General features: G+C 39.7%; 3 protein-coding genes and 1 long non-coding RNA gene across 9 annotated transcripts in view; 2 read left to right on the top strand and 2 right to left on the bottom strand.

Moving 5' to 3' along the window:
* Window positions 1-13,656, top strand: part of LOC145445955 (E3 ubiquitin-protein ligase rnf168-like) — a 306,333-nt gene that overhangs the window by 268,577 nt on the left and 24,100 nt on the right. The window lies entirely within an intron of this gene.
* The window catches only part of LOC145445958 (putative gamma-glutamylcyclotransferase CG2811), a 112,368-nt gene that overhangs the window by 80,203 nt on the left and 18,509 nt on the right, over window positions 1-13,656 (top strand). The gene's annotated exons all lie outside the window — the stretch shown is intronic.
* LOC145447155 (serine/threonine-protein kinase ULK3-like) overlaps window positions 1-13,656 on the bottom strand; it is a 29,966-nt gene that overhangs the window by 12,827 nt on the left and 3,483 nt on the right. For all 5 annotated transcript variants that reach the window (XM_080325569.1, XM_080325568.1, XM_080325570.1 and 2 more), the window contains 11 exons: window positions 13,219-13,323; window positions 13,056-13,162; window positions 12,865-12,981; window positions 10,927-11,082; window positions 10,564-10,669; window positions 10,457-10,497; window positions 10,298-10,385; window positions 8,505-8,569; window positions 5,945-6,020; window positions 5,797-5,885; window positions 5,650-5,734 (listed from right to left, as the gene is read on the bottom strand). In XM_080325569.1, coding sequence (XP_080181695.1) covers window positions 5,650-5,734; window positions 5,797-5,885; window positions 5,945-6,020; window positions 8,505-8,569; window positions 10,298-10,385; window positions 10,457-10,497; window positions 10,564-10,669; window positions 10,927-11,082; window positions 12,865-12,981; window positions 13,056-13,162; window positions 13,219-13,323 — 1,035 coding nt within the window. The remainder of the gene's footprint in view (window positions 1-5,649; window positions 5,735-5,796; window positions 5,886-5,944; window positions 6,021-8,504; window positions 8,570-10,297; window positions 10,386-10,456; window positions 10,498-10,563; window positions 10,670-10,926; window positions 11,083-12,864; window positions 12,982-13,055; window positions 13,163-13,218; window positions 13,324-13,656) is intronic.
* LOC145447162 (uncharacterized) lies at window positions 1,461-5,643 on the bottom strand. The gene is made up of 2 exons (XR_013917476.1): window positions 5,018-5,643; window positions 1,461-4,915 (listed from the first exon to the last, which is right to left on the bottom strand). It is a non-coding gene; the product is annotated as an uncharacterized LOC145447162 (long non-coding RNA).

The raw sequence follows: 13,656 nt of genomic DNA, 5'->3' as shown, positions 1-13,656 counted from the left end.
ACCGCTGAGACCACACATATGCAAACAAGGATCATTGAATTACGGTAAGGCGAATTACAACCATCATGCGATTACGCGGACGTTTGTATGGCCCCGCTAATGATATAATGCGAGCACTTGAAATAACAAGACCTCAAACACATATGTAAACAAAAGTGGTAACCCGGGGGGCGGGCGGGGAGAAAGCAATTTTAAACTTCGCCAGCGATCGACGCGCAGAGATGGTGTCACAGGGGCATGCATAGATATTCTTTCTATTTGCCTGCTTTTCATGCCGCTGCTCTGTAGACTGCCAAATGCCCACTTAGCAATGAGAAAACAATGGAATGCAATTTTTATAGCTACTGGAGAATGAGCGTGAGCGTATCTCAGTTGATTGGATGATGATGCCTTTCAATGTATAAGTTACATGTTATAGATACATACATGCCAAATCATAACTTATTAAATTTAACTGTTCTGTGGTAATATAATACTATAGTGAAAGCAGACATTACAAAACTTTCTATATGCATCCTATACACCTAAAGCCAGCAATTGCATTGGTTCTCACGGTTCATAAATAAGGTAGTTGAATCCTAATCTGTACATTAGGGCTCTTCAAAAATGACTTTTTTTCTCAAATCGTACTGGCTACTTGATAAAATTGTTGGGTTGCCTAATTTAAGCCTACACACAAAATTTGGTTCAATTCCAGCCAGTAACCGCTTTGCTACAGAATAAATTTCTATTTATTACATAAAAATAAATACTAAAAAATTTAAAAATTTTCTGTTCACTCCATGAAAGTGTTACGCTGTCTATAGAAACGATGCTCAACAAATTTGGTTCACTTTCAACCAGTGGAAGCGGAGTTATTGCCGTCGAAAAATTTGGATTTGAATAAAATAGTATTTACGGTGACCGATTCTTTGTTTATTTATTATAGTTGTGCTCACCGTAAATACTATTTGAAATTTATATGTCCTGATCAAATCCAAATCCAACGCTTCAAATCCTAATCCTAATCCAGAAAATCCGATTCAAACTTAGAATTCCATTTAGAAAGTCGACATATTATGCCTATAATTCTGTAACGCTCAATGAGTGCCAAAGTAAATGAAGTAACTATGGTAGGACGAAAAACTTTGTCGCAATCTCCCCGAAAATCGGTAAATCCAATCCTAATCCTATTTCATTAAAAAATATCTCAAATCCTAATCCGATCCAAATCCGACAACATTTCACAAATCCGTTTTTTCCAAATCCTAATCCATGCTCATTATCGATAGTATGATTATTGTTTAAAGACTAAATGCTTTCAAATTTGATTAATTAAATAAATGTTGACAAAATTTGTGCTTTATACGGTTCTGACACCTACCGTATCCCTTGCCAGTACTGACAAGCTTCCAGTGTATAGACCTAATATTATACAGTGCGAGTTGAAGTCTTCAAAAATGAGTGAAGTAGAAGCGTGCGAGGGACTGAGATACCAAGAGCGAAGTCGGTTAGTGCGTATCCGCGCGCTTAGTGTAGGAAGAAAGGGTATAGTAACAGCGCTTTACCATAGTAGAAGTGGTAATGCTGTGATTCGCCTATAATGCATGGCAATATCGTGTTTCACTATGTGGCATGACCAAGATCAAACTGTTAGAAAATACAATACGACCAATCCTGATCCTACTTGCACTTGTCAATTAGCGGTTAGTTTATCTACCACGGTAGGTTAATCTCGGTTTGTGGAAAAGGAAGTATAGACGTAGTATAGTCTACATCCCAAAGTATCGCATGGAGTGGGCATTTACTTGAAAATGAAAATGCAAAAATCAGACATACAGTTTAAATTTAAGTGTCATCGATTTGAAAACACACATTCGCCTCGAATTTATTAATAATGAATGTCCAGCGTCAATTACAACCGTGTTTATGACAGTAGCATATGCTTTATCGACCGGACATAGGTGGGGCCTCCTATTTTAACAGTGCACAGTATAGCAAGTGTATATGGTTGCTACCGGTTGTCATAACATCACCGCCAACAGGCAATTACTTCACGCAACATATACTCGCGTCAGTAACGTGGTAGTCACACAATGCCCTCGAACACGTACGACTTCGCCTATACGCGGTCAAATCGCCGAAATTCCTAACCACTGAACGACAACCACCAAACAGAAGCTCACACTTCAAAGATATAATCCTACACGGCGCAGATAACCTGGATTATCCAACGTACAAGCGCCTTCCTTACGCGTGTTTATACTCTCTTTAAGTAAGCTGCTTACGAGAACCCCAAGACCTAAGTTCATGGAATACCACGAAAGCAATTTAATAGCGCCCGAGAGTAGGTGCGGAAAGTAAGGATAACGGGCTATTACAATCACAAGGCCCTCCGAAGCAGCGGATGAAAGACGAATAATTTATAACACTCCATTAAAGAAAATTTTAAACCAACAGTCTTCACGAAGATTAGCCCAATAACACTTCGCGTGTTTGACTGCCTTCAAACGGTCCGCCCTCGCCCTTGCACATCGATGCGCGCGTGCATAGTTTATGAATCGCGAGCAATGAATTCTTGAGCAACGAGATCATCGTAACGTCGAGTCTTGCACAACGTCATACGGTGCGGGGGATAATGTATTTACAGCAAATTCCCGTGCAGTCAAATGTAGAAACATGTGGACACTGGATAGTAACGAGATACTAACAAATATATATCATGATGTGATGGCAGATACTAGGGTTTCGGGGGTAGACATCCGCAGCAATATATAGTCAATTCTGCAAGAAACTGTATAACGCTTGAATAAGTCGACTTTCGCGTCTGTCATATTGTGAAACAGGCATGTAGTCCGGCTGTGTATCAATCTATGCTTGCTTCTTCACGCGGACTTCATCACCAAGTACGATCATTCAGGATTCAGGAACGATGTAATCATGCATCAGAGCATACCACGAGATCTCATGCGAAAATAATGACGAAAAACGGTGTAGCATTTAAACGGACATAGTGTCGCTGGATTCTGTATTCGCGTTGTGACATTCAACAATCTACAGCCACGCATACCAGGTACTGGCATATCCTGTTACTCTACCAATACATTCCCCATTCTCAGTATCAAGATTAGCGCGAGGGGGTCGTTCCCTTCTCGAGTTACCCCTTCTCTAATCGCCAGAGTACTACGAAATCCATCAAACCTCAAGTCTCGCAGCAAACAGCCTATAATTTCAGACAGCGCTAACAAGGTGGAAATATGGCATTAGGTTAACTCAGCAAGCCGGCGATAAGACGTTCCGGTTCGCTCAGCGGATGACGTAACACTGACCTTACGGCCCGATCGAATCGCCTATACGTCACACTTATTCCTCAAAATCGACCCTCAAACAAAGTGGGGGGTATGCGGATACATTCGAAAGCAGCACGCGCCCCGATAGAAGTTGACCCCAGTGTTAATCGCCATATTTTGGACACACAGATACGCGACCCTTGAATTGAGGATGATGTATATACGCGGCGCGGCGGTACACAAGGAAAGCGTGCGCGCAATACGGAAAATACCATCCCGGCAATCTTCAATTACCGGCGATATCCACGCCGCGCGCGATTCAAGTTTGACTCGTAAACACGGCGCGGCAGAACCACAACAAAAAGCCGCCCTCGCGTCAGCGACACAAAACACGGGCGCAGGTGTGGCTTTTGCGGAATCGAAAACCCCGAAAATCCAAACTAATGAGGAAAATATGGCGCTATCAAATCAGCTTGAAGGATGAAATTACTCTTCGCCCCCGTGAAACCACTATATAACGTCACAAGATGCGTATTGGTGATAAATTGATAATATGTCGTACTTGGCACGAAGCAGGGGATGGTGGGGATCAAGAGCATTTCGTAGAAGTAGAAGTAGCCAAAAGTCATAGCCAGTTAAGTAGTGAAAGCATAGGCAAAGCCTACTGAGTATGCCGAAACAGTACTTCGTTACCGCCCACCTCTGTGGACAAGAAGCTAAATGAATCCAGTGTGAAATTACATCACCAACATCTGGCTATCAAATTGATTAGTGTCAAACCAGCAACAGCGATTCTAATCCTACTCAAGCTATGGCATAATTGCGCCCTAGAACGTTCACCATCACTCAAGATGCACCTAGGTCCGAATTCCAAGTATATCGGCAAGTGACAGTGATTTACAGTGTGTCGTTCGCCAAATATTGTGTCGATCAATAGCCGGTACAAGACTTCGCCGCGATAACAACAGATTAATAGGTGATCAACTCGGATATAGGAAGCGAGGGACATAAGAGTTCACAAATTCAGGAAGCATGTTGCACTCATAATCCGCGAGTCGAAGGCAACAACAAAGGGAGTAATCAACGCCGTACAGGATGTTGTCTGCGTCTTGCTGTAAGAAGATTATCTTGTCTCGCACTTGATTTAGATACAAAACTTCTGCGTTTCGCGAAAGAGGTATAAATGGTGACACTGGTCACAAGAATCACATGAGCCGGCTCTTCATAAGTCACAGAAGATGAACACAACATTCGACCATGCCTTGCCACCAGATGGCTTCGGATACTGGCATTAAAGTACATCGAAAATAGCAGCACTTAAATTTCTATGACAAGGTCTACTAAATGACTTGAAACGTAAATACTCCCTAAAATAGACAATTGCAGCGGCAAAGCGAAGTCTGCTCAACTAGATACACATCAAATTGACATTAACACCTGTCGCTCTTGGAAGTTTGTGTATTCGTGCTAGCTAGCAGACAGCACAGGTAAATATGACATTGTGTATCAAATGTGCGCACACAAGAACTATGTTGTCAACAGAAATATACCAACTGATGCAATAGAACGCATACGGGGGCATATACCGACCTGAATCCGTCTTCAGCGAGATATATTTAAAGAGGCTTTATGTTTTAAGGCTGCATCTCACCTAATGGTGGTCCATTTTAAATTTGCCGGGGGTAGGCGAAGTTCCGTGATTTCTGCCACAACGTAGGACGCAAAACTGCAAATTAGGCCATCGGCACTTCCTGATACCAAATTCCAATGGGTGGAGACGAATCAAATACACCATATATATGATGGGGCACAGTGTACCATCTTTCTGCGGATTCCTGGAGTGGTACACGAACACTTCCACCCCAGCGATTATCTCCTTGAAATTGCCGTTTTGGACTCATTTTCTCCCATCAGAATGGGTGTGACGGCAAAATTGTGTATCGTAATGTCCAGTTTACCTGATTTGCCCTCTTAGATATGGCGAAAGTAGCCGAAATACACTATTATCATTTACAGTATGCGAGTGGTTAAAATGTCGGCACGGGATACGAGGAATCCACGCACTACCCTTATCCGCCATTTAATATAGGAGCGCCGAGTAACACGAATATTTGATGTACCATCTGAAAATCGCCGGTGCGTTAAGATTGAGGCTATAAACTGCCCGACGCAGATACATCCTTCACGAACGCGTCACTAGTCTGTATACCGCGGATTACATAGCATCGAATATATTGTGTTTACACAAGGTCAAGTAGCCAGCACACTTGGACAGTGGCTTAATAACGACGCAGAGACCAATCAATTTGATATATTGGATCGCAAAGCCTCCACGGTGCCACCTAGAGAATACAAGTGACAAACGAAACGAAATACTCACTCTGCGATTTGTCCTGATTGGATGCGAGCTGACTGTCGGCAGCGCTCGAGCTAGCGCCATCGCGTGTTAGGTTTCCAGAACATTCCTGCTCAATAGTAAATCGGCGTGATATTATAAAACCTTAATACGCACAGATTCGGGATCCACCTTAAGATTTTCACGTAAATTTTCGGCCCTTTTCAAGTGCGACTCAATCTGCTTTAAAAGGTATCTCTTCGAGTTCGGATCATTTTCTTCTGCAGAAATAAATTACGATTGAACCCCGCGGGATGCAATTGCCCATTCGATATCTGACTTGAGGATGCTGTCATCAAGATTTCAATGGCCGATTCGTATAGAGACATAGCTTCCTCGAGTCTGCCTTCCCTCTCCTGGAGAATACATAAAATTTATTCAAATCCACAAATTGGCAGAGGTGGCCAGTTACGAAGTACTTTTTCTGAGCACTCAAAGAAAATTTTGCCTTCCTGTACTAATTACTCGCTCAAGCGGTTATGCTTTTTAACTACTTCCATTTTTACTTGATAGTTTTTTTAGTTAGATCTTACTCTTCGGATCGCGTCAAGTTTAAAGTTGTTTTGGGGTCTGGTGACATTCGTTTTATTAGCGAAATTGCTATGACAACTATGGGTGAAAGATCCCACGTATGGCGGTATCTGAATATATTTTCGAACGTCGCATGCGTATTTAGTGCGTATGTGTAATCGGGAAGATGGCAGTGTTGGGATCAAGTCACTACCTTCAAGTCACGAGTCATCTCGAGTCATTGCACATTTTGACTCGAGTCAAGTCAAGTCAATCGATTTTCGAAGGTGACTCGAGTCAAGTCAAGTCACTCGTTTTTTGGAGGTGACTTGAGTCAAGTCGAGTCAAGTCAAGTCAAGTCAAGTCACGAGTCAAGTCACAGTTCAAGTCAAATTGCCTTTTCGAATTACGAGGCATGCTAATGTCATTGCATTTTGCTAGATGTCTGAAATACAGACTGATCGGTCATTGATTTTGAACCAATGAACGAATATCAAATTAAATATATTCAAAAGAAGGTCGTAGAACTACATAATTGTATAGCCTCAGTTTATAGTTACCAGCCAAAATAGAGAATAGAGAAAACGAATTGATGACATGCAATACATGATGACTTGAAATTGACTCGAGAATTTTGCTCCGAGTCACGAGTCAATCCACATTTCTGATACGCCGATTCAAGTCAAGTCAAGTCATTTTAGCAAAGTGACTCGAGTCAAGTTAAGTCTTACGAAAAAGGTGACTCGAGTCATCCCAACACTGGAAGATGGACCCTGTAATTTCAAGAATGGTCACCAGTGATGTTCAAAAATAATATATTTTTTCTTAAATTGCACTGGCTACTTGATACATCTGTTAGGTTAACTAATTAAAGGCGGCATAAAGTGCATATACACACCAATTTTGGTGCAATTCCAACCTATCTATAGAAGCACGGCGACAAGTGAAAAAAGGTTTGGATTTATTTAATAAAAATAAATATATATATATTTTGTAATTTTACTGGCTACCCCATGAAATTGTGGCGCTTCTTTGATATACCCCCCACCCCACGAGATCAAACATGTGTTCCCAATGATACCGATTAATGATTCCGATGGAGATGTCAAATTTATGAAAATCTGGGTAAATTGTTTTTGCCTTTGGAGAGACGGATATTAGGGTTGGGTGGGGGAATGGAGATTTTAGGGTTTGAAAGGGGGGATATTAGGGTTGGGGAGAGGGGGTATTAGGGTTTTGCAGGTGGGATATTAGGGTTGGGGAGGGGGATATTAGAGTTGGATATCGTGTCCCTCACCCCAACCCTAATCTTGGGATACTGTAACCCCAAATTTGACCCTAACCCACCTCCAACCCTAATATCACCCTCCTCCAACCCTAATATTCCCCCTCCCCAACCCTAATACCCCTTCCCCAACCCTAATATCCCCCCTTCCCCAATCCTAATATCCCCCTCCTCCAACCCTAATCTTGGGATACCCTGACCACAACTTTGACCCTAACCCACCTCCAACCCTAATATCGCAAATACTTACCCCCACTATCCCGCACTCACAACTCCAATCCCAACACGAAATACGATTTATTTTGACGTTTACAAATTTTGACATGTTCATATGAAGCATTTATTTGTGTCATTGTAACCACTTGCTTGATCTCGAGGTATATCGAAGAAGCGCCAAAATTGTTAGGTTGTCCAAAAAGAAAAACGATGAGCAACTAATTTGTTTCAATTCAAACCAGTACAAGCAAAGTTATTGGAGCACAAAATTTTTGATTTGGAAAAAATTGTATTCACGGAGGCTTATTCTTTAATTATTCACTACCCACAGTATGTTACGGTTTTAAATCTCAAATTTTGAATATCAATAACTTCGTTTGTACTGGTTCGAATTGAGTCAAATTCGTTGTGCATCGCTTTTTTAGACGGTCTAACAATGTGATGGGGTAGCCAATAAAATTTGAAAAAATTTTATATTTAATTTTATTGAGTAAGTCCAAAACTATCACTCCTATAGCAATGTCACTACAGGTTGGAATTGAGACAAAGTTGGTGTGCGGCGTTTTCTTAAGTAGCCTAACAATTTTATCAAGTAGCCAGTAGAATTTTTAAAAAATCATTAGAAGTATGCAAACCATTGACTAAATTCACTTTTTGAGACTGCTTACTTTAGTACTTTTCAAAACCTTCCCTTTCTACTTCTATTTGTAGTAGTTTTAGCAGATTTTGAAACTGCTACTTCTTGCAAATGAGTAAATATTAACGGCGTAACTCCATACTTCTACTCGAGTAGCAGCAATTCAGTGAGTCTAAACCCCACACCCCTTACCCTTTCACGAGCCGTGCCGAGTCCTTCAAACGCCGAAGATAACTGCGGATGAGATTTCATGAGATCTGAAAAAAACGGCAGACATATTTTTCTGCAGATTTGTTGTATACAGTATATACTAGCATTTGCAAACCTTATTAGCCTGCAGAGTTAACCAATGGATCATTATGATAGTGCAGTGGTTCTCAAACTGGGGTTCACAGTCTTTTTCGGGTTCGTGAACTATTTATTAGGACCGCAAAGCCACTTTCAAAGAATTCACACAAACCAGAAAAAAAAAATTCGGAATATAAAAATCTTCAGGCAAATTATTTTCCAAACCAAACTTGAAGGAAAATTGTTTTGTTAATCGACGTGAAGTAGATTCTTTTGGTTCAGAGTTATTAAACTTTGGGCTCATCACTATATTTCTTTATTACATTGACAGTATACCTCCGAGGCCTAAATACTCCAAAACAAAATATTTTATAAATCAAGTAGTCTAACGGTATATGCAATTATGAGAGTAATACTTATGGGTGGGGCAATTTTTTTTTGACATCTCAAAAAAGTCAAAATTGTAGCGTTAGGTCAAAAAATAATAAAATATTTTTACAACCAGCATTTCGTTTGTATCGTAGATTTTGCGCTGTTGGTGAACTTATCATTTGACATTTTAAAGCTCGTAGCCTACTTTATAGGCCTACCGTTGTCGAAGGCCCATTGTCTGCTCATTGTGAATCATAAACATTCAAATAAAACAAATAGGTTGACATGGTGTTATGCTCAACGTACCGCAATATTCTAACTGAAGCAAGACTGCGTGGGCATTGCATGGTTCCTATAACTTCAGTGTTGTCAGCCAACAACTGCTACTGTTGAATGTTCCTTCTCCATTCTTGGCAAGCTACTTAGTAAGGACGGACACTTTCTACCCAAGAATGTAGGAAAATATCTTTCGTAGTACTACAACAGATTTTAATTATTTCTACCATAATACGTCATGTAACTACTGGAATTAAGTTTTGTCATGAAAAAAATCTGTCAGCTTCTGAGTCAAAAAAGTTTTTTCAAGCCGAACTACTTCGTAAGGACAGACAGTTCGAACCAGAAATGAAGACAAGTATACAATTCAAACACTATGTGAGAAAACACCTAATTTGCATACGCTAGGTCAAAATTTGGCCAAAATTAATTTTTTTAAGGTAAAAAATGTCAACATTTTGATTTTTTTGGTAAAAGTCTCACGTTTTCTTGGTAAAAAACGCCCTACCTATGACTTAAAATTTTGAAGACATAGTTCTTTCGGCTAAATCTAATCAAATGCAACGAGAGAGGATGGAAAATTCATGCAAGACCGATAATATTGACTAAGTCGATTCCAAGGTGTTATTTTGCGTTGATTTTGTAAGGGGCAGTGAGTTATTTATATAATTGCCAAGTGACCGTTTCGTGTTTTGGGAAAGATTCAGAACCACTGTGATAGTGGGATGGAAGAGACAACATGGGTTGCTTGTTGGCATATATGTGTCATAAATATAAGTTTGAGTCTTCTCCTTTATTCTGATTCACTAGTAGCTAATTGAATACTACAATTATGGCCCAATGAAGTTGATTCCAGAATATTTGATTTTAGCCATCAATAGTTACCACATAATCACCACTAACATTTATGTATGAAGTGTGCAGCGTAGAAACAAAACACACTGATACAATGTGATTGAATAGATGGAAAGTATTCGAGTACATCACCTGGTTACTAGTCACTTGTAGTTACCAGCTTTCTTCTTGGACATAAGAAGCATTACAATTACCTAAGGCATTTCGCTGTTGCAAAGAATCAGCTCCCAAATCTGATGAAATACTATTCAAAACTTCGGCTCGCCCGACATATTCCTTTACCTAAAATGTTTCACTATCATAATTCTGTATAGTGGAGATTTCAGATAGCGAACAATCCAGACATATCCTACCTTACTCCGTAAAGCCTCTTTTTTTCGCTTGTCTGATTCAACTGTGAATTCAATACGTACCAAGTTGGGTAAGAACATACGAAAGGGAATTATCCGAAAATGCTCACAATAAATGGCAGGAATAAAATACTTTACGGCATCTCCATAAAGCTTTGCAGCTTCATTGTATTTGCCTTCCTTGTCTTTGGAAACAGCTTGAGTCACAATCGTTGTCTGTTAGGTTAATAGTTAATTTTGTTAGGGTAACTAAAGACAATAGCCCTATTGGCACCGATAAATCTGTTTGAGCTGTATGAGATTTGAATTCACATTGATTTAACAACTGGGTCATATTACTTATTTGAATTTCAATACTGTACAAAATGTGTTACATACCGAGTACAGTTTATTTGACATATAATCTTGAATCGAAATATAAATGCTAAAACTGTACTCAAATTCATGGAGCATTGCCATGAAAATATCCTTACCCCTTTAGGAAGACATTCGGCAGACGGTCGATGTTCCAAGTCGACAAAAGGATGCAGAAAAAATTCGAGAAATGAAATTCGATCGTCAGGATTCCGTTGCAAAAGTCTTTCAAGCAAATTTCTGCATTCATCAGTGATTCTTGGATAACGAGGTAGCTGCAAATCAAACAGATCAAAATGAATGCAGACTGAACTGCACCTATGGTATGCATATCAGTGTTGGGATCAAGTCGCTACCTTCGAGTCACGAGTCATCTCGAGTCGTTTCACATTTTGACTCGAGTCAAGTCCAGTCACTCGATTTTCAAAGGTGACTCGAGTCAAGTCAAGTCCCCCGATTTTTGGAGGTGACTCGAGTCAAGTCGAGTCAAGTCAAGTCACGAGTCAAGTCACTAGTCGAGTCAAGTTGAATTTTCAAAGTACGAGACATGATTCAAAGTCATTGCATTTTGCTAACTGCTTTAAATGGAGATGGAGTCCTCATTTATTCTGAATCGAGGTATGAAAAAAGATTTGATTATACACGCGAGAAGGCGCCGTATCGCTCACCCATACTTCTAAACTACGCAAGTAGCGGTATAGCCCCAGTCTACAATTATCAGTCAAAATGCAGGATAATATACGAAACCTCAGACAGTTCAAAATTGACGTGGTGCAACACCCTACCCACCTACATATTATCCATGATGTGCAATTATAAATGTATTGACGATATTCCCTCAATTTGAATCATACCAGTGGGTTGGTTAAGGTGAACACTGGGCACTGTGAGCAGTTTATAGAACAGAGATGCATTGCTAGTATATATTACATTATTTCTCCGATCACTGCGTTTGTGATCAATAAATTTGTGATATACCATTGGAGGCTCGGTAAAATGCACAGTCATTTAGTGATTGGTTGCTCTCACAGGTCACACCAGCGTATCGTTAACAATCCGAACTTATACAAGATACAGCGATTCAGTAGACATCGATTACTTGATGACTTGAAATTGACTGGTAAATTTTTCTTCGAGTCACGAGTCAATCCGCGTTTTTAAAACGTCGAGTCAAGTCATTTTTGCAAAGCGACTCAAGTCAAGTCATACGAAAAAGGTGACTCGAGTCAAGTCACGACTCGATTCATCCCAACACTGATTCATATGCAAAGATCATGTGCATGTATATCATGAGCCGCTGTCTTTGCCGCAAGAACATCAAGCACAAAATTAAATAACATCCTTTCCCTCTTATAAATCGAGTTTAGTAGAAATATCAAACAAACTGTAAATATTTCATTACTTGACTTGACCCAGTCAAAATTGGCAGTGACTTGAAGGTATATGACTTGACCCCAACACTTCAACAGGTATAAATTGCCCCACATTCAAGAATTTGCTACATCTTTGTCAGAACAATCTGCCAATTGCCTCTGCAGGTAGAAACATATCATTTGCCATGCCGTGTTAGTCCCATATTGATTTTGGGGCTATTAGCTTCATATACAAATTGTTACATCCTCATATATTTGAATTTCCTGTTACCGGTCTATTGGAAAATGGGCAACCATGACCTGTTTCTCGAAATGCCGAGGTTGATCCAGCACAAAATTTGATCTTAACGTCAATCTGTACGGTAAGTGAAACGATGATTGGAATTTAAAAACTCAAAATAAACCATTTTGAAATATCTTAACAAAGCTACAGTGGCATTGAAAAATGGTGCGACTCGACATTGTAGAAATACTCAGTTTCAAAACAACGGTACTACAATGCTGGATAGTTTATATGATAAAACCAAGACTTACAAATATTTATCGGCTTTCAAATCACTCATGTTACTGTTACGGTGAATGCAACTATAAACCAGTAGGTCTACAACTCAGAAAATTGAAGAATATCAAAGATAACAAACAGTTCAGTGGGGATAATTCTTAAAATTCATTACAAGAACTTACTTCAATAGGGCTGTCGCTCTTGATTTTACTTTCCAATTCGACGAATGAGTTTGAGAAAAACGGAGCTTTACCAAAGAGACATTCATATAAAATCACTCCCACCGACCAGAGATCCACCTTTGAACGTGGGGCAATTTCAATATTGGATACATTCTTGCAATGAATAAATGATTTAATGATTTATTACTGACCTTGGAGCTGTATCGACCCTTTGTTATCATTTCCGGTGCCATATATAATGGACTTCCTTTCAAAGCATCATTTTGTGATGAATCAAGATACTGCGCAAATCCAAAATCTAAAATACTGTGCTGTTATTCGAGCATGTTACGATAACGGGACTGCAAAAGTAACCTGCAAGTTTTAATACGGGCTGTTCTTCTGAAGATAGAAGTATGTTCTGTGGTTTCAAATCCATGTGCGAAATATTATGATTGTGTAGAAGTTCAAGAGCGGAGGCTGAAACAAATTGAAGATGGTGGATTAAAACATCAGACTATACTTGTGTTTGTTTATACATAACAGAGCATGTCAAAATATAAATTTCTTTGAATATACAAGTCGATAAACTTCCACAGACCTTGAAAATCTAGTTATGTGAGCGGCTGAGTAGCTGAACTGTACGCTATTACTCCTTATCCTATTTCATCTCAACTATCTCAATGATTACCAGTGCATTTGAGGCAGCGACTGTAGGATTTCTGGCAATTCAGAAGTTATCTTCCAGGGGGCTGAATTTACTGAATCTGGTCTTGATCAAAATAAGCTACTGTCGCACTGATTCCGAAAATA

This window comes from Botryllus schlosseri, chromosome 9 (assembly GCF_051294905.1).
Source record: "Botryllus schlosseri isolate E-star chromosome 9, Bs_hap1, whole genome shotgun sequence".
Taxonomy (NCBI): domain Eukaryota; kingdom Metazoa; phylum Chordata; class Ascidiacea; order Stolidobranchia; family Styelidae; genus Botryllus; species Botryllus schlosseri.
This window is presented reverse-complemented; position numbering and strand designations above follow the sequence as displayed.